This window comes from Gobio gobio (genome assembly GCF_949357685.1).
Source record: "Gobio gobio genome assembly, chromosome: 4".
Lineage (NCBI taxonomy): Eukaryota > Metazoa > Chordata > Actinopteri > Cypriniformes > Gobionidae > Gobio > Gobio gobio.
Genome location: NC_137100.1, coordinates 7,669,094 through 7,694,112, shown reverse-complemented (window position 1 = coordinate 7,694,112; position 25,019 = coordinate 7,669,094). Strand labels below are relative to the sequence as shown.

General features: G+C 38.5%; 1 protein-coding gene across 4 annotated transcripts in view; it reads right to left on the bottom strand.

Moving 5' to 3' along the window:
* The window catches only part of clip1a (CAP-GLY domain containing linker protein 1a), a 75,422-nt gene that overhangs the window by 18,618 nt on the left and 31,785 nt on the right, over positions 1 to 25,019 (bottom strand). The window contains exons 9-18 of one of the 4 annotated variants that reach the window (XM_079813885.1): positions 17,446 to 17,550; positions 12,324 to 13,214; positions 10,454 to 10,549; positions 9,228 to 9,285; positions 9,050 to 9,133; positions 8,789 to 8,945; positions 4,203 to 4,368; positions 3,434 to 3,649; positions 2,703 to 2,843; positions 2 to 87 (exon numbers count right to left, since the gene is read on the bottom strand). In XM_079813885.1, coding sequence (XP_079670011.1) covers positions 2 to 87; positions 2,703 to 2,843; positions 3,434 to 3,649; positions 4,203 to 4,368; positions 8,789 to 8,945; positions 9,050 to 9,133; positions 9,228 to 9,285; positions 10,454 to 10,549; positions 12,324 to 13,214; positions 17,446 to 17,550 — 2,000 coding nt within the window. The remainder of the gene's footprint in view (position 1; positions 88 to 2,702; positions 2,844 to 3,433; positions 3,650 to 4,202; positions 4,369 to 8,788; positions 8,946 to 9,049; positions 9,134 to 9,227; positions 9,286 to 10,453; positions 10,550 to 12,323; positions 13,215 to 17,445; positions 17,551 to 25,019) is intronic. The other 3 variants (XM_079813887.1, XM_079813886.1, XM_079813888.1) reach the window with 3 other exon arrangements.

Here is a 25,019-nt window from a genome sequence, read left to right as displayed (position 1 = left end):
CATCTCTTTACTGAGGCCGCTGATCTTCTGACTCTCAGAACTCAGATTCTCTTGATACTCCGACTTCTGCTTTGTTAGAGCATCCAGCTACAAAAAGTACAGAGAACACATTGAGCAACTTAAAGCAAGCACTAGCAAATAGTAAACAATTCTGCAGACATCTGAGGATAAATGTATTCATTATATTAAGTCGTTTTATCTGTGGCAAGATGTTGATTAATGCAAAAAATAATAATGACTCGTATAAAAAGTTTCGGTTTCAGTTATCACTCTTAGTGCCCCTATTATGCTATTTTAAAGGTTCCTCGTTTAGTTTTGGAGGTCTCCTACAAGAGGTTTACATACATCCGAGACATTAACTCCATTTATTTGCACTTTAATCTTTGAAAATTTGCAGACTTTCACATTCACAAACCGCTATATTACACACATGAAATGTAATATAAAAAACAAAAACAAATATGCAGCTCATACTGGCGTTTACATGAATTTTTCATGTTATTTGAACTGCACAGTTGTATAAATTATTTTTTTACACTTTTTTTCAGCGGGCCAACTTTTCCAGGTGGATGGTTAAGTTTTACTTATATAATTCCTGTAAATTTTCTCAGAGTTTTCTCTTCAAAAACAGCACTTTAAGGATAGTAACAGCACATTCCTTTATTAGTAGTGCTACAACACAAAAAATGATAGTCTAGTCTGGGTTAGGGCTGGGCGGTATATCGAGTTTGTACAATATATTTATATTAGGGCTGGGCAAATTAACGCGTTAACACGGGCGATGAATTTTTTCAGCTTAACGCATTAAAAATATTTAACGCAAATAACGCAGCATCCGTTTTTATATCCATTTTTGCCTAGCGTTACATGATCACGCTCCTAATCATGGAAATGCTTTCAAGCGCGACAAGACACAAGAGAACGCGCTGTATGTCAATGTCCTGTGTGTGTGTGTGTGTGTGTCCTGTCTGTGTGGCTGCGTCTCATGTCAGCTAATTGAGGGACACTCTGACACACACACTCGACGCACAGACAGACTCACGTCAGTCTCCTGCTCACATAGAGTTCTCTTTTGCTCTTGAACAAACAATAACAACAACACAGAGAATTTTGGTTATTCTCATATTAGGAGTCTTAAATTAGTTAAATAACGACTTAAATGAACTTAAAGAGTTGTGAGGAAATGAGATGCGCGGGACAGCGCGTCAGATCCGCGTCATGTTCGTCAGCGGCCGTTCTTAAAGTGACAGGAGCACTGATGATGCCTGTCATTAATGATCATCACAGAACAACGGGAACAGAGAAAATTGTAGCTTTAATGATGATTAATCTAGATTTCATTTATTATTTATGCAGTTAAGAAAGGTGTTTGATAACTTTTACATTTCTGTATATGTCTAACAGGGAAGGCCACTGGTAAAAAATAACTTATCATAATGGGTTTATGTAAAGATTGTTCTAAGTTCAATTAAATTAAAAGTTGTTTTTTTAAAGCCAAATAAATGTTGAAATTGGGAGCTTTCAGTTATACTGTAATGTAACGTCATTAATGTTTCATAGAGACATTAGTATCAGTGATACTGGCCTTCATTCATAAAAACATGCCATTACAACACATATTTAAAATATACTGTCTTTAAATTGTTTCTACATTAATTTGGAGAGTAACTGAAATTATTACAATATAAAATTTTAAAAACTTTTAATTAGGGTTTTTTTTTTTTCAATTCCCAGCAATAATTTATATATTTTTTAGAAACGATATGGAATGAGGCAATACCGTTTATATCGATATACAGTAGATTGATACGAACGCATCTGAAAAATAGCAGAATGAGCTGATGCAGTGAAAGTGCATGATACAACTTGTCCTAAACGCGACACATGCTTTATATTAAGGGTGAGAAATAGTTAACACGTAGTTTAAAGCAGCTTGCCCTGCCAGATGCTCTGAGGCTACTTGTGCTGACAGACTGATAAATCCTCGCAGTTTTTAATGGGTTTGAAATGCGGTGCTTTCCTCAGTGCATAACTTACATTTCACAGGTATATTCTCCATCTGTAAATGTTAGAAAGTCAAGAAAATATATTCATTTTGTTGTCAGGAGAGGACGGGCCTTCTGCAAGTAAATCTCAGCTAAAATTCAGGCTTCCGTGAACGAGCGCCGCTGCCTACATGCGCGCCAAACAGACGGAGCGCAATAATTCTGACTAAAGTATACATATTTCTGAAATATTTGTTGTTGAACAATAAAAGTCAGTCTATTTTTATGAAAGTGACCATTATAATAGGTTAATCATATATAGGCTAATATGCTTTTGTTTTTGTTTCATTTAGTGAATTTAAAAAATAAAATTATTAATTTAGTTTTTAGATTGTAAACCCCCTTTTTGCACATAATATATTGCATAGCCTACATTACATTCACTGTATTTGTTTATAGCCTTCAATATCAACATCGTTTTTAGGACATCATTTGGCAGGATGTGAAATAAAATTATTAGAATAAATACAGATTTTTTTTTTAATCCAAATCGAAAAACGGGATATATACTGTGTATCGCCATTCAACCAAAAAATACAGAGATATGATTTTTTGGCCATATCGTCCAGCCCTAGTCTGGGTTTGGTGTAATGTCGGAACTGCAAAACACGACCGGAGTGTTTGAAATAATTCTTCCTGTCCTCAGCGTGCACTCACCTTGCCCTGCATTTCCTGCTTTAAGTTCTTGAGCTGTGTCACCAGAGCATCAGTCTCAGACTTGTCTTTCTGAAGTTGCTGGTTCTCCTGGGTCAACTTCTCCAACGAGGCCTGTGCAGTCTGTTCTGCTTTCTCTGAGGTCTAAGTGAAAATTAGCAGTAGGGTCAGAGTTACAGTAACAGCTTTATTTCAATTAACAAGACCATTTTTTGTGTAGTTTTGAACCCAGGATGCACAATTTTCAGGATGCACGGGACTTTCAGGGACCATGTGCAATGTTTTAGTCTGTTTATATTAATTTGAGTTAATTATTTATTCTTAGGACAAGGTGTATTTAAACATGTATGCTACTATGCTCTTTATTGTGCAGCTTTTAAATAGGTTGTTGTGGCGGTGTCATCTATTTATTAAATTTTGGGTGTTTGTGCGATAGTCAATAGTCTGTAACTGGTATTGTGTGAACTACTGGATGTTTGAATCTCCCTTAGTAAAGGGATTAAAAAAGTATTCATCATCATCATCTATAATGATATAGAAAAGTTTTTGAAAGCAGTGAGAGTGAAATGACTGCTACATAAGACTACAATATGTTTAAGTGTCAAAGCATCATGAGACCGAGCTTATGGGAAGAGAAAATTCAATACACTTCTTTTTTTAATGGAAAAACAAGTAATACATGTAGAAGTACAAAATAGCCCATGCTCTCTCACAAATGAAGAGTTGTGTCTTACCGCAGCCTTTTCTTTGAAAGCCATCAACTCTTCATTCTGTTTCCTCAGCTCCAGGCTCTCATCCTGAGACACATGGAGCTCCTTTTGTACTTTTTCAAACTTGCTGTGTAATTCTTGCATTTCTTTTGAATGGTGTTCCACAGCATCTGCAAGCGCTTTCTCTCCCGATGCATGCATGTCTTTGGTTTTAGCCTGATTGTCTTCAGCGCTCTTCTCCTGAGGAGTCACAAAGAAAAGTCAGTTTTCAAGTCATATTAGAGACTCAGGGTCCAAGTACAGGGGAAAGGGGGAGTTGTTAGAAAACCAATGATTTTTATAACGTTGAAAGTGTTAAATCAGTACACTAAGGCACGTTTACTAAAATGTTTGTTTTTCAACGTTTTTCCTTCACATTTTTCCACATACAGACAACACCACTGTCAAAACGATCCCCGTTCACAAGGATCCGCGACGATGATAAAAAACGCTGTATTATTCATGCCAGGCCAGTAGTTGGCAATGTCACTTTTTAAAGAAACACTACACGCCTATAGACTGTCTCTGTATAGTTTTCAAAAACGTGCACTCTGAAACCCGTTTTCAAAAGTTTGCTTTTTCAGGCCCCCAAAACGCTGTTGTTGTCTAAATGAACGGCCAAAACGCACAAAATGTTTTATGTTTTTAGTTGAAAACGGTGTCGTGTAAATGGCCCCTTAAACACCAGAAGATGATGCCTTTATTTCAATTGGTAACAATACAAGTGAGATTGGAGAAGTTCAAAGGTTCTCACCAATAGCTTGATCTTCTCCTGTAGGTTGGATAGCTCTGCTTGGTGTTTCTGCGTGAGAGTTTTGGTTTCCTTCTCAGCCTGGACTTGTGCTTGAGAACGACTCTCCTCAGCCTGAGCAGCCTTCTCCCTCTCCTCGGCAAGCTGGTTCTGAAGCTCCTCTAGTGCCCTGAAATTAAATATGCTTTGTGAATTAGGTACGATTTCCTCAAATAAGGTTTGATTTGTTATTATGCAATTTAAGGCTGATTTATACTTCTGCGTTGAACCTAGCTATGTCGTAGGCTGCGTGTAGCACACGTAGCCTGACGTGCACCTCTCCAAAAATGTAACAACGCGTTAATTCTGCACGGACCACAAGCGCTGTGATTGGTCTGCTAGAACCCCACCTCTTCCCTCTGCATGTGTAATTGCACGTCGACATGGACAACGGAAAACCAACTGGTAGACTACGGCACAGGTCCGATGCAGAAGTATAAATCAGTATTTAGTCCTCCAAAATATGATCACATGTGGTGTAAATCAAGCGAATAATGTAAACTGAGGTTAAAGTGCCCCTAGTATGCAAAACATTTTGTTTTGGAGGTCTCCTAAAATAGGTTTTCATGCATCCAAGGTCAAAAAACACTTCTCATAATATACATTGCATCATAACCTCATTTCTCAAAGAGTCGGAGTTTGTTCAAAGATTCAGTCTCTCTGCTCTGATTGGTCAGATGGCCCAGTCTGTTATGATTGGTCTACTGCTTACAGCGCAAGTTGGAAATGAAACACCCCTTACCATATCTGAATATTAGCTTCGTATTTTCCGCAGCACTTGTACAAACATAGATACAAACAGTGACGAGTGTGTTGGTTTTTCCTCATACACTGTAAAAAAAATATTGACGTAGTGTCCATGACGTCACCCATAGGATTCTGAAGGGCAGTTTTGAAGCGTAAAGTCGGCCGTTGCAATCTTGGCAGTGTCACCGCGCGTCACTCCCGGATAACAGAAAATGGGCAAAGAGGCGAGATGTGGCTGGAGCTGAGGTGACGTGATGACTAACAGACAGCAGACAAACGGCTATTCACCTGTCACTCAAAGTGGCCACGCCCTTAATAATGCAGAACTTTAAGGCTTTATATAATGTAAACGAATGGGTTATCAAAAAATTCACCCCCCTCACAGTTGTCATGAAGGGCAAAATTAGCCGTATAGACCAAACCCACAATTTGTACCAGGCTGTAAACATGTTTTTTTCTGCTGTAAAGTTGGGCATTTTAACATGGGGCTCAATGAGATTCTGCATCCCTTCTGGAGCCTGTCTCTAGTGGTCAGTCGATGAATTGCAGTTTAAGTCACTTCCGTATTGGCTTCAAGAGAAACTGGGGGAGGTTGCTGCTTGGTTTTACCGTATCAATTCAACCCAAGTCCGATAATAAAACATTAGAAGTAGCTGATCGGGTTGAACCACCATCGCGAGCACAACTTGAGCAGGACATTTCTAAGGCTGCGTTTACACTGGCACACAGATTGGAATTTGCTGCACACACATCCGATCTGAGCCACTTCTAAATGTGGTTTTAAATCAGATCCTATAGACAATCAACCTACGTCGCAACAGTATATCCGATTCCCCTTTGAATTCCAAAGCAACATAAGTCGAGGGTGACATGTTTGCCCATAAAGAAGTTTTTTTTATGTTGTATTATGAAGCAGATGTGCCTGTATGCTCTCACTCACAGCTTTTTTTATTGCGGTGGGAACTTTATAAAGGAAAGAAATTGTGCGCACAGAAACATTCAGGAACTGGTTTTCAATCTCAGCCCCGTGAGTTTTTTAAATAAAACGGCTTCACTACTGAAAGCTGCATTAGTGTCTCTCTCTCTAAAAAGTAATCTTACAGTGCTACTTTATTTCACGTCAGAATTCTAGATCCAACAATCTGTAGATAAAATAACAAACGAAAATCACTGCGTTACTTTCTATATCCATTCGGTCAGATCCATGATGACAACTGTTATCTTGTCCATGCTGGCAAATATTAATGGCCATATTTATTAAATAAATGTAAATCATTTTAATAGCACGGCCATTCAAAACTAGAGGGTCTACCATGTGCATAATAAAGTGTTCAACGACAATCATTTTGGGTGGAAATTAATGTAAAGAAATATATTGGATACCAGTCGTGTCTAAAGTGAATGTAAACAGGCGGGCCAAAAAAAACTGGGATATGATCAAAAGATTGGATCGGTGCATTAAGACTTGCAGTGTAAACGCAGCCTAAGTGGTACGTTTTTATTTAGTTTGACATACATTTGTAATGAGATGTTGGTTGGCGTTAAACTGCTGTGGTATCAGTGTAAAACTCTTCGCATCCTCGTCCTTTCGAAGTGCATACAAAATGGATTTGCTTTTGTAGAAAACAGCATCTTCTCGACAGGCTGACAACGTGAACCAAACAGTTTGAGGGTCAAAGCAGACGTTCACAGGCAGCCAATGAAGACCATAAGCTGGCATTATGCAAATATAGTAGGGCTGAAACGATTTGACCAAAAATAAAAAACCTTGATTAATTAAACATTTTACCTCGATTACGATTAATGAACGATTTGGCTCTTTTTTCTTTCTTTTTTTTGCTTTCCATTTTTTGCCCTCATAAGGTTGAGTAAGTTCCTGATAAGGTTTTTACTGTAGATATGTTCTACTATTAAAGGTGGAATATTTTTTTCTAATGAAAGTGCATTTCTTTGTGATTTTAAAATACTTTCAGCAGTTATTGTCTATGGGGAAGATTTCTGCTTGTTGTACATCAGATACAGATAAATTAGCACATAGGCCTACATTACATTTATTTGAATGCATTAATGAGAGAGTGATGGTGTTTGTGAATTACTCATACCGTCTCTATTCATTATGAAGCTGTGGTTTGTACTTACTTCAAAGGTATTAAAATATATGCTATAACGGTTGAGTTTCTAAGCTACTTTAGTGACTTTACTTTAGTCACAGGACAGCGTTGACACAGCGTTTCTGCGCTGCTCTCTGCGAGCGATCTTCCGGTGATGTGCTTCTGTCTGAGTGTTCGTGTGTCACAATATATCATGCATTAGTTCAACATAATACACATCTGATGGTCTAAAATCGCTCCAATGTTCAAACTGGCAGGCCTTAAAACACATATGACAAAGCTTTGTGAGGACGCAGGTGAAAGAGGTCTGATTTCAGGGCACGCGCACGATGTCAGAGACGCGACACGGCTCAGCTCTCTGTGTCACAGAAAAAAAGCTGAGCACTGAACGGAGAAGTTTTCTGTATTGTTGTTTTTGAATAGGGCCCAATCGCTTTAAATGTTCAAACCTTTAAACGCATTTACTTGACAAACTTTATGAGGACGAAAGTGAAAGCGATCTGGCTTCAGGGCTTGCGCGCGCCGTCTGTGTGTGTGTGTGTGTGTGTGTGTGTGTGTGTGTGTGTGTGTGTGTGTGTGTGTGTGTGTGTGTGTGTGTGTGTGTGTGTGTGTGTGTGTGTGTGTGTGTGTGTGTGTGTGTGTGTGTGTGTGTGTGTGTGTCGCAGCACGTAGGCTATAAGAAGAACGACAATCAACTGACCTGTATAAACTGTGTAAAACATGCAGTTACTATAGTGATTCTGGGCATCTATAAACACAGATAACTGTTCCTGCATCTCTCTGTGTGCCTGCAAACTGCACTTGATGTGACTGACGGGGCGGAGTCACGTAATTAAAACTTAACTCTAACTCTAAATTTCGGTTTTGATTATTTTTCGATTAATCGTATAGCCCTAAAATATAGCCCCGTTTCCACCGAAATTACCCGGAACAATTTGTCCCAGGAATATTTTTCCCAGGAACTCTTTTTTCCCCCAGACTTGCTGCTGTCTGCATTTCCAATGCGGTCTAAAGTACCGTGAAGATTAGTCCGGTGACGTAGGACTGCGCAAGACTTTACAGTTCCCACTGGATTTCGTCCTCCGCAAATAAACTTAATAAAGCCTAAACCTTGTCGTATTTTTTAAACTCCATTGCTGATTTGAATAGCTAACGACTCTTACTGCACGCACCACAACTTTTAGGTTGAAACGAAATGCTGCGTGAACTCAACCAATCAGCATGCTCAGCGCCCAAGTCCCACCTCCGCAAGTTCCTGAACTTTGAAAAAGTACTACCTCGCAAACAGGGCCATTTTGAGGGGGAAATTTTTACCCAGAACTTTTTTTTAGACCCCGGTTCCTGCGGTCGAAACACACCGAGTACCACCCCAAAGTCCCTAGTTCCTGGGGAAAGTTCCCACGGTGGAAACACGGCTTTTGTTATAAACCTACGTCGATTTGTGCATGCAGTGAGACTGGAATTACTGACGACTCGTTTCAGGCAGTTCGGAATCTATTGGGAGACAATAACTACATTTATCCTGCATTTTGATCTTTGAAATTTTGAAGACATTTCACATTCACAAACTGCTATATTACACACTACATGAAAGGCAATATCCGAAAATGCATAATAGGGGCACCTTTAACCATTTACTTTATATAGGTTTTTGTTTTCTAAGCAGTTTCATCAAACATATTAAAAGCACACCTCTCTTTCCGGTTGATTTCCTCATTCAGCTTTGTTATTAGAGCAGAACTGTCTCCCGATGACTTTGACACGTCCATAATGTCATTTTCAAGCTTTGACTTGTCTTTGGTCAGTTGCAGACACTTTTCTTCGCTTGCTTTCAAATTTCTCTGTAAACCTTAAGATGAAACAAGATGACAATCATACATAAATACATTCCGTAAATAACAAAAATTAGTTCCTTCTTTGATTCATATATTGATTGATGAACTTGGTACTGACCAGCAAATTGACTCTTAATATCCTGTAATTCAGCAGAAAGAGATGTGCATTGTTCGTCTTTATTCCTGAGCTCCTCGCGTAACTCTGAGATAGACAGCAATCATCACAGTAAATGTAAAGTTCATTGAGCTTACACATGTTAAATTTGAACAGCAGAGTAATCTGTGCATAGACATACCTTGATTAGTCTGAGAAGATTTGGCTTGGTCATTAGATGATTTTTCAAGATTCTGTGTCTAGAAAATTAAGAATGTGAATTGATTTGAGGACTATGGCTGAAGCAATAATTATTTTTATTCACTCTATTATTTTGTTGTGTGGTGCATCAGAGGGCCACCATAGTTGGGACATCCATTCACAGTCAAGGTGGTCCGAAATCGAATATTTCACTACTAAATAGCATACGAAAACCGTACATCGACAGAGTAGCGTCCAAATATATCGTTTAAAAAAAAAAAGTAGTCAAAAAGTACCCGGATGACCATTCACATGCACCTGTGATACTCCAAGTAGTTCACTCAAATGTAAAGGGTTAGTTCACCCAAAAATGAAAATTAGACCATAAATTGTTCTTTCAGATGGAGTTGTATTAAAAATGTCCTGGCTCTTCCAATTTATAATGGCAGTGAACCATATAACTGCTCCACACGGCTCTGGGGGGTTAATAAAGGCCTTCTGAAGCGAAGTGGCGCGTTTGTGCAAGAAAAATATCCATATTTAAAACTTTATAGACTATAATAACTAGCTTCCGGCGGTCAGCGGTACTGACATGATATACAGGAGCATCGCAAGGGCTGGACAACAAACTCAAGCCCCTCTTCTCTTGTATCAAAATCCTCCACCAATTCCCTTTAAAAATTCTCGTTTTAGACTCCAATTCATGACCAGTGTTTGTTTTGCTATATCCTCTGCGCTTCTGCGTTCGTCAATACGCATGCGTCAAGGGTTCAATGGTCAAGGGTTACTCTTTCACTTGCGTACCGCTGACCGCCGAAAGATAGTTATTTTAGTCTATAAAGTTTTAAATATGGATATTTTTCTTGCAGAAACACGCCACTTCGCTTCAGAAGGCCTTTATTAATGGAGCAGTTATATGATGGATAGATGCACTTTTATGGACTTCAAAAATGACCCAACAGTCACTGCCATTATAATGCTTGGATTAGCCCAAATCTGTATGACTTACTTTCTTCTGAAGATCAAAATATGATATTCTGTCCAATGTTATTTGGACCCCACTGACTTTCATTGTAAATGAAGAAAGAATATTTATTTTTGGCTGAACTATTTTTACTTTTAAGTATTTTTATTTTCAGTTACTTTAATGCTTTTGCTGAAGTATTTTTCTCATGGGATACTTTTAACTTTATATTTTCACTTTTCAATTCACATAGAGTTACTTACCAGCACACTAACTTCTTGCTCCAAAGTGCTCTTTTCCTGCAACAGGCCATTCAACTCTTGCTGTTTTACCTCTAGTACTGAGTTCAACCCAATGACCTAGAGTAAGGTGTACCACCATAATGAAGGGAAATGACAGGGGACAAAACATGAGTAATGTCACACACAAAAACTCACAAAGACCAGTGCCAGTCACACAAAGCGGAACTTAAAAGTGAAGGATTTATATATTATGGAGAAAAAAAAACTCTGAACACTGGTAATGTTAACATGTATGTATTATGCACTAGGGCTGCACGGTTTTGTGCATTTTTTTTTGATAAAAATTGTGATTGCAATTTTAAATAAATTCCAGGCTTGTTTGTAGTACTGCACAAATGTGGGCAAAATTTTATATATATATATATATATTATATTTTTATGCTATTGTAATATTTCACTGTAAAATAAAAATACAAATCATTTAAGAAAAATAATAATATAATAATAAAATAAAAAGGTTTGGGAAGATGGTTGGCACATTCACATTCCCAAATGCAGGTTATAGCGACCCAAACATGCAAAGATGGAGTTTCTTGTGGAGCAACTTCTACTGCGAACCGAGCCACAGGGAGACGCTGCAAACCCTGGTGGATAATGAGCTGCTCATTTGTAAATGAACAGTGCCGCACTTCATTCTGAAACACGCAGCACATACATTAATTTCATTAAATTGCAGCCTTTGCGATTTCATCGCACTAAAATATATCCTGATTTCAAGCATATTTTGTTTAATCATGCAGCCCTATTATGCACAATGCACAAATTAAATGATCAAACAATAAAAATGAATAAATACTGCAGGACTACCGCAAAACCTGGCGTATTGCTAACCATGAATTAGATTTAAGAACTATGGCGGATGGAAATATATAGCTATTGTATGGCTTCAAAATACAGCATACGTTTTCAACTTTGTTTTTCAGACCTAGTTTCTATGCGAAGATATCATGTGTCAAACGATAGATAACTTGCTGTATTTATTTGTTGTTACCCTACATCGCAAAGTTGTTCTCACATTAGCGCAATAAAGAGATGATGAATGAAAAATGAACGAATGAGAAAATGGAGTGCAGGATGTGCTTGATAGTAGCTAGCTAATCAGAATAATGTGCAGAAAACTAGCAGACCGGTTGGTTGTAAATTCCACCTCGCACCCCGACGCCAAATGGAAGGTGAGAAGTAAAAGACTTATTAAACGTGTGCAAAAACTGGCCCCCAGATATTACACAAGGTTAACAGAGGCTGATGGATTGGTGGGCATGTTTGACTCACAGCCCCAAAGATCTGAGAAATTTGAAAGAAAACGGCCATCAGGTTCGCAATCACGATTAACGGGTGTAAATTATTGTACATTATGTGATGTTTTACTAAAACACACAACATGTATATTATATCTCCTCATTTTGAACAACTTTGCCTCAAGAACCACCTGCCAATCAAATTGTTTGTTAAATATTTGAGATTACTTTAAAAAAAAAAACTTTTACAAACCAGTACTAGGTATTTCGATCAGTGTCAACAAAACCAGTGTAGTACAAATCACAACAAAAGACTCCCTGGACCAATAATTACAAAAAATGGTTGAACTTTAGTATTTGAATGGCTATAACAGGGTCATTTGAATTGTGGGGTGAACGATTTTACCAAAAAAAAACTGTAATGTCTAAACAAAATCCCAAACTAAAAAGAAATTTTTTAAAGAATTTTCACGACCACTGAAAGGTTCATGGATCCGCCGGCCATGACTAGATTCCTTGTTATATAGGTTATACATGCCTATAGTGTATAGTATGGTCCAGTAGTTATGGGATAAATGGACATGAAAGCCTACCTTTTCTTCCTGAGATCTGGCTTTACTTTTTGCCTCCTCTATTTGGGTCAATAAGCTTTGCATCTCTTGGTTTCCTTGACTGTTCTGTGACTGCAGAGTCTGAAGGGCTGTATTCTGCTCCAAAGTTTCTTGCTCCTTTTCATGCAACTGCTGACCTAACTTAACCCCTGTGTCCTCTAGCTCTTTTACTCTGAGCTCAGCATTGTGAAGTTTTCCCAAGACCTCCTCCATTTCCACCAGGTGCTGCTCCTCCACCTTCTCCAGATTGGTGCGTAGCGTTTCTATCTGTCGCTCGTTCTCTTCATTGGCTCTCGTGAGTTGTGCCTCGTGCTCTTTGGCTTCACTCGTCCTCCCCATGGCTTCAGAAGAATGCTTGTTAGCGAGCTCCTCAAACTCCAGTTTGTGTGTCAATTTCAACTGTTCCAGAGCATTACGGAGCTCGCTTTCGCCTGCCTCATGGGAGGCTTTGAGCTCCTCCAAGACTTGCTGGTGTGAGGCCTCGACTGATACTAGTTTATCACGCAACTCCTCAATGATTTTGGAGTTCTTTTCCTCCGATTTTGCCAGCTGACCTAAAAGCTGCTCATTATCCTTTGACAAGTGACCTGAGGCTGACTGGAGCTGTGACAAGGACTCGCTGTGTGCTTTTTCTCGAGACTCAAGCATCTCACGCAACAACAACAGCTCTGCTTGGTGACTGTCGCTTTGAGCAGCCAGCTGTGTACGGAGGGAACAGAGCTCCTCCTGGAGTGATGCCACGACAGAGTCAGGATACCCATCCTGACCTGGTACAGCATCCAATGGCTTACGAAGAGCAGCTACCTCCTTAAGCCTCAACGCAAGATCCCGCTCCAACTCCAAGATACGAGACTTCTCAGAGACTGTGGCCACCTAAAACAAAAAATTGTCTTTTATTAAACTATATGTGCTGTATGGATAATTGAGAACTTACTTGATGGTATAAATATGATCATCTTTTCAGGTTTTAAAGACGTGGATAATTAAAGAGGTTTACATAGAAATTAAGTTATTTTCAATTAGCCACCTAAAGGCCATGACACACCAAACCGACATTAAAGAACTAGTGGCAACAAAAGCAAACTGTGTTGAAGCCTTCCATCACCATTGTCTGGGCCGCAAAGACATTATTAATACTAGGGCTGTCACAATATCTGATTTGTTATCTTGGCCAAAAGAATTCACAGTATCGATATATCACGATATCTATAGAAACCTTGGGGAAAAACAATGCTATCAGTCAAATCTTTACTTTGTTTATTATGCGTTTTGCTTTCTTTTTTAGCCGATGAATCACATTGCATACAACAACCGAGACTCTGACTTTCTCTGGCTTCTTTGACTGCCTAAGAAATAACCATGAGAGGAAAAATACAGTCAAGTTCAACAGTATTATAAATAAACTTTAACAACACTAATACCTTAACCCAGGGGTCTCCACACTCGGTCCTGGAGGGCCGCTGTCCTGCAGAGTTTAGCTCCAACCCCAATTAAACACACCTGAACCAGCTAATCAATGTCTAACTAGGGCCTTGTAAGACACTGATTAGCAGGTTCAGGTTTGTTTATTTGAGGTTGGAGCTAAACTCTGCAGGACAGCGGCCCTCCAGGACCGAGTGTGGAGACCCCTGCCTTAACCTGTTAACTTGCCTCCCCATTTGGGACCCAAATCTAAGAAATGGCATACCCTAATTAAAATATAAATAAAATCAGTCAAAACGTCTCTATCAGCGTTTTATTCTGCTGCAGCTGTCCATATTAGGGATTTTGAATACTTGTATGGGTCTCACTTGTGGACTTTCTGCGCGAGGAAGCCCTCCGATGTCGAGAATGAATGAAACATATTCCGTGTGAGAGTTTAGCACACCATAATGCTCACGTCGCCCTATTTTGGATAAAAATACAACAAAAATATTCCTCTCTAAAATATATTTGAAGTAAACATGCATAAGTTTTTATCCAACTGAGCACACTTTTGACTAAAAGCCTTAAGGGATGTAAAAATTACAAAACAGAAATGTGTCAGCAGTTGACAGGTTAATGTAATTAATGTAATGTAATTTCCCGTTTCAGGACTAAACGATTAGCAAAATAATTGCAACTTGCTCTCTGTATAGTGGCGAAATCCACAGGATGATGGATGTGGAGGTCATTTTCAATAAAACCAAAAAAGCAGCTGCACGCGCTGCGTCTTCTACTTTATGGCAGCGTTAAGGTGAAATACCACCACCTATTGTACTTTGTGACGTCAACCAGGTGCTGCCACTGGGTTATTTACGGGGTCATGTTATCATATGTGTACTATTCATTTAAAACATTACGGTTATCATGATATAGTCACACCCTAATATCGATATTTTGTGCTTTCAATATCACAGTTATTGTCAATACCGTTATATCGCGACACCCCTATTTAACACACGGCAAAGATTACCGACAACAGCCAACTAGTATGTGCATTCTGCGCCTGCATGAGAGGAAAACAATGATTTATACTATACAGTAGTCAACATGCATCATTCAAAAAAGGAAACCGAAACTAGGACTGCGGATATACAAACGGCCCTTTGTTACCATTTTGAACATGAATCGTGTTGATCAATTTCTTCCCTACAAACGGCAATGTGGTTATGAAAATATTCCTGTATTAGAGTGCTCAGATAAGATGAATTTGTCAAATCAAAAGAGCCTTCTGTGTGTGCCCTCTTAACTTTATGGTTTGCTTGAATCACTTTTTTGTTTTCCTTTTCGTGCACTGGTTCGATAACTGGAGCAAATCAGAGTGATATCTTTCACCGACTGCCAGACGCTGATTCAACATGTTCAATTGGCCAAAAAACTTCCAATGCGGTCTGATTAGTGCCGACGGTGCAAAACACACCACAAAAACAGAGTTGACAGACACTCAATGACGGCCCAACTTTGGTCTATCATCAGGCTTGGTGTGTCACGGCCTTAAGCTGTAGTACTAAGTACAAATCATTGAAACAAGAAATCTGGGATTGAATGGGGTGGGATAAAGACTTTACAAGAATGGGAACAACCACCAACCCCAAAATTGATCATCTAACAGGGTTCCCACACTTGAAGAGATACTGTCAGTTGACACTTGATGGTTGCAGGGTCAAGGTTTGTTGGGGAGATTTCCATTTGTATGCCAGTTTTTATTTTTTAATTTAATCAAATTCAGTAAGACCTTCAACCCTAGGGCTCTACACAACCACTCCCTAATAGCAATATGAAACATGTTAGAGCAGAGAAAAAATACAACTATGCATCTTCCCTATCAAACTTTCTAAGGTTGTACTCATTTCCATGGGACTATTTTAAAATCCTCTGATTTTAAAGTTTCCTATACTGTGGGAACCCTGATATAAAACAAATTTGTGTTCTCCTATACCTGCATGTATATTAAGATAGCACAATGATATTAAAGCAATGAGATATTTAGTGTGTGTTAGTAATCATTCATCAAATTAGTTATTAATTGGAATAATTGAACACCATGCAGTGAAGATCCCTGCAACACCCTGACAAGAAAAGAAAAAAAAATCAAACTTCTTAGCTGGAGCACTCAAAAAATATTTAGGCTAAATTTAAGATTTATTTATTTAAATTTCATATAAAAAAATCCATCCAATGTATTACAGTTAACAGTTTATTAAACGAATAAACTTGTGATGAATATCTGTCATACATAATCAAGAAAGAAACGGGTAAGATTTCTGCACTCAAAATCTATATAGTGTGCTATAGTTTGTAACTTTGCATTGATTTAATTTTATGTAAATCAACATTATAAAATGTATTTATTTAAATTGATTAAAAGCAGCATAAATGTTAATTGTGAAATAATGAACAAGCAATTTAAAATGTATGTGATTGAAATAAATCGGATTTATTGATGATAGATATATAAATCCGGTTATCGTGTATTTAAAACGCATTCTGTTTAATAGTACCATTACATGTTTCTAACAGGGTTTGTTTATGTATGACTGACAAATATGCATCACATTAAAAGATTAGTTCACTTCACACTGAAAATTTCCTGATGTTTTACTCACCCCCATCGCATCCAAGATGTTCATGTCTTTGTTTCTTCAGTCGAAAAGAAATACGTTTTTTGAGGAAAACATCCCAGGATTTTTCTCCACATAATGGACTTCAATGGCATTCAATGGGTTGAAGGTCCAAATCAATGCAGTTTCAAAGGGCTTTAGAGGCTCTGCATGATTCTAGCTGAGGAATAGGGTCTTGTCTAGAGAAACCATCAGTCATTTAAAAAAAAAAAATAAACAAGTATATACTTTTTAACCTCAAGTACTCGACTTCAGTGTTGTGCTTCTTCAAGACGTAAGATGTCATCACATCACGAAAAGTCCCGGCTGTGACGTAGGTGGAAGTACCGACCTAGTGCCGAAAAACTCCATCTCATGTTCTCCTCCAACTTTAAAATTGTCCGACATCGTTGTTTATCCTTTATTTTTATAAAGGGTGTTTGATTTGGTCTTTGCACGTTCGTTTTAACACTGGGTCAGTGCTTCCACGTACGTCACGGGCGTGACCTTTTCGACGTCATAGGCATTGAAGAAGTACAACACCGAAGTCGAGGTATTGAGGTTAAAAAGTATATTATGTATTATTTTTTTTTTTCTTCAAATGGCCGATGGTTTCACTAGATAAGACCCTATTCCTCAGCTGGGATCGTGCAGAGCCTCCGAAGCCCTTCGAAGCCCTTTGAAACTGCATTGATTTTGACCTTCAACCCGTTGGTTGTCATTGAAGCCCATTATGTGGAGAAAAATCCTCAAATGTTTTCCTCAAAAAAACGGACTTCTTTTCGATTGAAGACGACATGAACATCTTGGATGAGATGGGGGTGAGTAAATTATAAGGAGATTTTCATTTTGAAGTGAACTAATCCTTTAATTGTATTAGTTTATGTTAAAACCGTGTGATCCAAATAGATGGAAATTTTATATGCCATTCAAAACCATAGATCTTAAATTTAGGCCTAAATATGTTTTTGAGTGAGCACTGTAGCTCCTTGTGACATATCTTCAGTGATCCTTGACCCGTAGCCCAGGTGAAGCTCCATTACCCTAGAGTCTTCTAACTCCCTCTGAAGTTTGTCAGCTTTGGTCTTTTCAAAGAGAAGACTCTGCTCAAGCTCCTTAAGCAGGGCATGCTCCAGCTGCGTCTGCGTCTGTTAGTACAGAAAGGGGAGAGGAAGAAACACAACCAGTGCCACCATCACATGCCAGCCTGATGCAGAAAGACGAGGGGTGAGGAGGAAAGTTGTGGAAACGTAACGCAGAAAAAGAGAAGGACGATGTTGTGATATAAGTCAGATCAATGCCACAGCTGAGGAAAGTGTGAGGAAACTTTGTAGCAGAGCATTGGTCAATGCTTATGGACATGCTGATGATGGCCAAATTAATAAAGACACCAGACACTGAACACCATGCTGTATTTTAGTGACTGAGGGTTAGAAAAAGTAGCAAAAAATGGTCCTTTGACCACAACAAAAAGCAGAGGAACGATGGGGGGAAACATCTGATAACTTAGTTATTCCAGTTATATAACTAAGCGCTAAATCAAATGTAAACATTATTATACTGATCTCAAAAGAAAAGAAAAAAACTCACAATGATATCTTCACGTAGTTTAGTGACTTGCTAGGGCATATTACAGACCAATTCATTTCTTTCCCAACAAAATTAAAAACACTTCAAAAGACTAATAAATAAAAAAAAATGTAACGCATGCATACAGTGCAAGAGCTTGATGATGGACTTCAGAAAATTTGGTCGTTTTCTACTTCATTTTTAATGGGCATTCACATCTATAACAACTGACCTTTATCATTTTAGAACAGTGAAACAATTTTATTTGACATATTGTAAGTATTGCTACAAAGGTTTATATACACACAATACATTCAGAAAGTATTCAAACCCCTTCATTTTTTAACATTGCAGAATCATGCTAAAATGCAAAGCCTGGTTTCCTCCAGACATGTTTAGATCAAAGAATCTTAGATTATTTTTTTTTTTTTGCACTTTATTTTACAGTACGTACGAGTACTTACAGTATACTTACCTGGGTAATAAGTAAGTACTGGGTAATATAAGGTAACTACCTACCTGGGTTAAGGTTAGGTTTAATGCGCAGGTTCAGGGGTTAGTACCTAGTTATTACCCAGTTATTGCAATTACTATAATAAGTACATAGTATTTACACAGGGAACAGGACTGTAAAATAAAGCAGATCAGTGAAGTGTTGCAACTTAAGTTTCACTTAACTTAAATGTCCATGCATGATAACTGAAGCATAACAAGAGTGACCATCAGGATATTTTAATTAGCCTTCTTGAGATATGTGCCACAACACAAGCCAGGGTGTAGCAAATTAGCTCAAAATTACATAAATATAATAATTAATTATAACTAGTTATAATTAATTATAAATATTTAGATCAGCTTCAGGAATTTACTTAATGTAACAGAATTAATACCAGAAAGAAACTTGAAAACTAAAAGGCAACCAAATCAGCATGTAGCCAAAATCTGCATGATTAGGGACTCCAGTATATGAGCATGAACCACAAACAACTTTGTGTGTGACAAGAAGACTTTATTAAATAGACTAAACACTTAGACTAGTTTAACACTCATGCATACAGTTTAGCAATGGAAAAGGAGCTGAAGCAGAATACAGGAAAGCAGGAAGTTATCACAAATTCAGCAGATCATCAGTTTCTTAGTTCTAACACACCCTTCTTTCAAAGGGGTAGGGGATACCTAATGTATCAAATAATGAGACAAGTTTGATACTTGCATGTCTGAATAAAAATGGATGCAATTTGTTGAGGCTCCAGCTGATCTTTGCTGAAGTTGTCTTGATGAGAGAGAACCAATGAGGATCTTTGATGAAGAGAAAGACAAGGCCGCAGCCTGGCACAAACTTGGGGGTCCTTAAAAGACTTCTAGCTCCGCATCATCTTCACATCAGAATCCCCCTTGTGATCGGTGATCACATGTGAGGCTGTCACACCCTCAAGAGGTCAGTGAGCCATTAAGGAGTCGTATTTTCGAAGGGGAACTTTACGATCCTTTGTCTTCTAGTAGGGTGTTTTGCATATGAAATTGGATTGGGTGTTAAGAAAAGAAACTTTTCAGATTTTTATAATACTAATATGTAACAGAGTTAGCTAAATTTAATGTAAATTAACAAAGAAAATTAAAATTGCAGTTCATAGCATATGAAAATGCTATACATGTACTTAATATTAACAAGTGTGCAATTCTGAATATTTCCTTCAAATTAGTTTGAATTGATACATACGCAGAACAATGTAAAAGGAAAATCATGAGATAGGAAAACTGGATACATGTTTATACATCAAGTAATTGTATATATAGAATATATATATATTTTAGAAAGGGTTTACTTGTCTTTCAAAGTGAAGTGAGTGAAACCACCTTATCTTCATGATTTGTCTGTTTCCATGGTAGGCAGAGGCCTGGTTCTCCATTTGCAGTTTTGGGAGTAGTTTACAGAAACTCTACACATAGTTAACTAATTGGGTGAGGGGTATTGTGGATTATTTGTTAAATATAACAAATAAATTGCATGTTTGATTGCCTCAGTCACTACATTTCCCCCCTTTCACACGTTGTTGTCTGACTTGTAGACAACAGCGAGTGATGGCAAAGGTGCAGGAACATTGGACATGCATCTGGTGGGCTTTCTGGTAGTTCGTGCCTTCCACAGTCGTGGTTGTAAAGTGGAGCATGCTGTTCTCAGGTTATGGTGAAGGCTGACGCAAGGTTCAGGTGTCCTGGCTGTGCAGCAGGTGTCAAGACAGTGTCACCTGTCGTCCTACCAAGATTCAGAAATTCTTTCCTCCCAGTAGTCCTCAGGTGAATTCTGTTCAAGGAGTTCTCTTGCTACTATCAGCAGCTCCTGTAACTTGGGTGGAGGCGGGTCTGGCTGTTTTCATGCAGCCTACGATTTCTACCTTTTTGAAGAGTGTTGAGGTGGATGTTGCTGTCAACTGCTGCTGGATATCCAGGTTTATATAAGGTTTCAGGGTGTTTTCCCACTCCTTCTCCCAGCAGTCGATCTGTACCATGGTGACGGTTCCATCCTCTGCTGACTGGAAGCTCTTGTAGCTTTTTATTGAAGGCCTTTGCGCTGTAGCAACGCTTTGTGCCTTCTGGTGTCAGCTGCGAATTTTAGATGCTCAGCACCTCTGACATCTTGGGATACCTTTTTGAGGAGCCATTGTGTTTGTTAAAGGCCATCTGCATCAGGTCACACAGTTGTTGGATAGGCATTGTGTGGTGGGCAGGCTGGGATTCCTAAATGGTGACTCACAATGGGATGTAGATTTCAGAGGAAAAGACTCTTGAAGCTTGTGTCCTCCTCCATCTCAGGTTTATTGCGAGCTCAGAAGTAGGTCGGTTATAGCAAGCCTTAGGAGTTTCATGCTGACCCTGTTTGGTGTCCAGAGCAATGATCAATCCAAATTAAAACTCTGGGTCAGAGAATTATTTTATGAGAGGTTGTTACAGCTTCTGGTAGTTTGATTTGAGAGTGTCTCACTGTCTGTCCAGAAAAAAAACCCACACCTCATAGCTGGAGGTTATTCAAAGCAGATGGAATATGTCTTGGATGGTCACATCATTTGCAGGTGGAAGTCAATGGTGTGTTCGTGTACATTATGAGAGCAGAGTTGAAATTTCTTGCCAATCTGTTTAGGTCTTTAAGGGACACTCCATGTAATGTTTCAGGGTTCCTCTGAATTAATCCTTTTTCTCTGGTGGTTGCAGAGGCTTTCAGGAAACTGGCTGCTGAGGTGTTAAGCAGAGGGTTTTGGCTCTTGGTTGTGGGAGGTTGCTCTGCTGATCGCATGCGGGGGAGTGAGATGTCTCTCCTGTTGTGGTTCCTTTTGAGTGTCTCAGTTCTCTTTGAACCATGTCAAGTTAGTCTCCACTGTTGTCCAGCTGTGCGTCAGATCTTCAATTCTAGCTCTGGATGTTTTCAGGTGCCTTTCACAGGCCCTGATTCTGGCATCCTTGTCCAAGAGTTCAGAATTTGTCATCTTTAACAGTGACTCTTTGTGAAAAAGTGCTTTTCCCAGCTGCTCTCGTTGTTCAGCAGCTGTCAGAGTCTTTTGAAGTATTTTGATTTCCTCCCGAGACTCCTTTCTGCCAGGGTCCTTGTGTCTGGCCTGAGCCTCGATCTCTAGCTGGTCGGTGTGGCTTTGAGCACATGTCATCTCCTTGCGGGACTCTGTGATCTGTTGCATGAGATTGTTTACCCCTTGTTTCAAATCCATGAGGTTGTGGGCTAAGGAGATGATAACCTTGGTCAGCTCTATGTGGTCGTAACCCTCGCTTGGGTCGTGTGTCATTAGTCTTCTTCCCTCGTTTTCCAGTTGATTTTGGCTGTGGTGCTTTAGGTCGTCAGCAGCCCTGGGTAGAAGAGTGTTCCTCACAATGCCTTGCCAGGCCTCCAAATCTCCCATCTGGACAGTTAGGTTAAGCACCTGTGACATTCTGGCACACTTGTGGTGAGAGTAATTGGCAAGAGACTAATGCAAGACCAAACAGACTTTGGAACTAAAGGTGTTTTGTGGCAGTTAGGTGTATAATGCACAGCTGGGTTTTATCAGGTGTGGTTAACAAGTAAAGTGTGTACTCGATTATTTATCTTAGCTGTGGATAGCAGGATGCTAATATTTGTGTGGATCTAAGTAGATTTTCTGAAAGGGGCATGAGCAGAGGTTTAATTATTGACTTAAGACTGTTCTTATTGTCAAATGAAAACTCAGAACTTACTGATGGTTCAACACAGGCTTGGTTTCTGAAGAAATTAAGAAGAGAAAGCAAGAGGAACTGGAGAGCTTTCCTATTCAGATTGTGTTCATTAGGTGGTGCTCAAAATTAAACTTATGCCTCAGCAATCATCTAGATTACTTGTGTAGCACAGTCATAAAATTGGAGCAACTTCTGAAAACAAACAAAATCAGGAAGGAAAGTCTAATTCCTTTTGAGGTTCAATGAGACAATAAAACCATACTAGAACAAGAGGTGTAAAAATAAAGCAAATTAAAAAATGAAAAATAGCTGACTGGCATTAATAAAACAGGGGAATAAACAGAAATTGGGCATAATCAATAGTACTGGTTCTCAACTGTTAAGGCATGGATGGTCAAGGCTGTGTGTTCAGCTCCTATGCCTAGATCACCACACGTGTGTTCCCATCCTTAGTGGACCAGGGTGCTAATAAAAATCCTCAATAACTATGAAAATTATTCTTTCATTATACAGTTCAATTTAATGAAATGTATAATTAACCTTTTTAGGTGCATTCCTTTCGGAATGCTAGTTACTCAAAGTGAAAATTAGTTGAGAAGAATTAAATATGAGGAAAGAGAAAATCAGAAACCAGGGAGTAGGTTGAGTGGAGATGGCTAATCACTTCACACTGCATACACACAAGCAGTTTTTAAAGTTTCAAGCATACAATGCTAATTGATAATGCTAAAAGATTGGCTTATGCCTTAGGACTACTAAGTAGCTTAGCTTAAGCGAAGGGTTAGGTCGTGTTAGCCTAGCCAGCTAAGGCAGTTTGTTTACAATATATGTGACGTATGCACTAACTGTGCCAATTCAAACAGTTTGTAAAGAATGTCTGCATGTTTCAAATAAGCCACACACAGTCCGTTAACATGTGCCGCTTGCACTTTCAGAAATGTAAGACTACATTTGTAAACTCTTTTGGTTTTCTGGTAATCATTTAAGGTTGTGTTTAAGGTACTTGTTCAATGTTTTCTGTACTTGTTTAAGGAGCAGTTACAAGGCTTTACTGTTATTTAACACTTGCTTAAGCATACAGTTACGTACCCTTACACACAAATAATGAAGCACAGCTTTACAAATTTATCCGTTTGACAAGTAAAACAATCGTTATCACTGGGTAGATATGCAATCAAAATTTAGATGAATGGCATCAATCTAACTATAATTTACAAGGTCTTTACGAAGTAGAAAAAGCAACATTGCTCAAAACTACCTTCTATATTACACTGAAAATTCTGCAATTGGGATTTCATCAACCAAAGCAGAATCATTCATTCTGGTACCGTTTATACATGCCTCTGAGCGGAGATTCCTTTGTCAGAACACTTATGCTTTAATACTGACATTAGGGTTTCTTTGCTAAAATCAGATTAACCATACGCTGACATCACTGAACATATGCTGAAATGCATTAAGACTTGATTCAATTCAAGCGATCACTTTATCTGCATTTAAACAAGCCAGCAACTAGAGACATAAATGTGTATTGCATGTCGCGTCCTATGAACGGAATCATCAAATGCACACTTTTAGGTTGACCGTGGTTTAAGCTCATAACCTTTGTTTAATCATGCTTGCATTCTCCACCATTAACATGTAACAAAATAGCATATTATTAAATATGAATAATTAATTATAAATATTTAGATCAGCTGTAAGAATGAACTTGATGTAGAGAATTAATACCACAATCAACTAGCCTGTTTGTCCAGCGATACTAAGAAACAATCATTTCCAGGATATGCAAAATAACTTTAGTATAAATAGCATACTAATATGTAGTAATATAGTAATACTACATATTTCAGCTGTAGGAATTGACTTAATGTAACAGAATTAATACCACAAAGAAACTTGAAAACTAAAAAAGGCAATTTAGTCAAAACGATTAAATAAAAAATTGTCTGTCAAAATGAACACTGCTATTCAGAGCATGTAGCCAAAATCTGCCTGATTAGGGACTCCAGAGTATATGAGCATGAACCTAGTGCTGGGCGGTATGACCGAAAATGTATATCACGGTATTTTTCTAAATTATATCGGTTTCACGGTATATGACGGTATTTTTTTCCCCTATGCATGACCGGGTGTTAACCACATTTTCTACTGATTGAGAGAGTAAATACTGCAGTAGATTGACTGGAATGCCCTATTTTACTGTCATGACGGGTGAATATTGTAGAAAAACTCCACACTAGAGTTAATACAGGTTTGCAAAGCCCCACAAAATTATGCTATGGAGAGACAATAAAACATAGACCTACAACACACTCATTACAGGCACATGAATATTAAAATATGACCACGGATAGAAAAAAAAACAGAGTTGAGGGCACCTTAAGCATTTTAAAAATCTAACCCTATATAACAACAAACTGACAAAACGAGGGAGAAACGCGGATATTTGCAATACATTTAAGAGCACTCTCTGAACAAATGACACACATCAGTTTAACAGAAAGAATAAAGCAGTTACTTTTTTGCCCATTCTTCTTTGAATTGTCAGTTTATTTATTAACTTGCATCATTCATTGTCTTTTGTATAGCAGAATAATCGATCGTGTCATAGTGGTCGTGATCATATGGTTCAGTGTAGCCAAATCAGTGCACATTTAATTTGAAGAAGATGTGATGAAATATGTGCGCATACACGCTTCTTGTACTTGTTCAGAGCACTAGAGTATATGAAATATGTCCATTAAAAACTTAAACGCGCTCGCACCGGTCTATATATGTGCAATATGATCCATGAGGAGAGCGCTGTTAATCTCATCACGGCGCTCCGCGCAGAAACTGCTCTCTC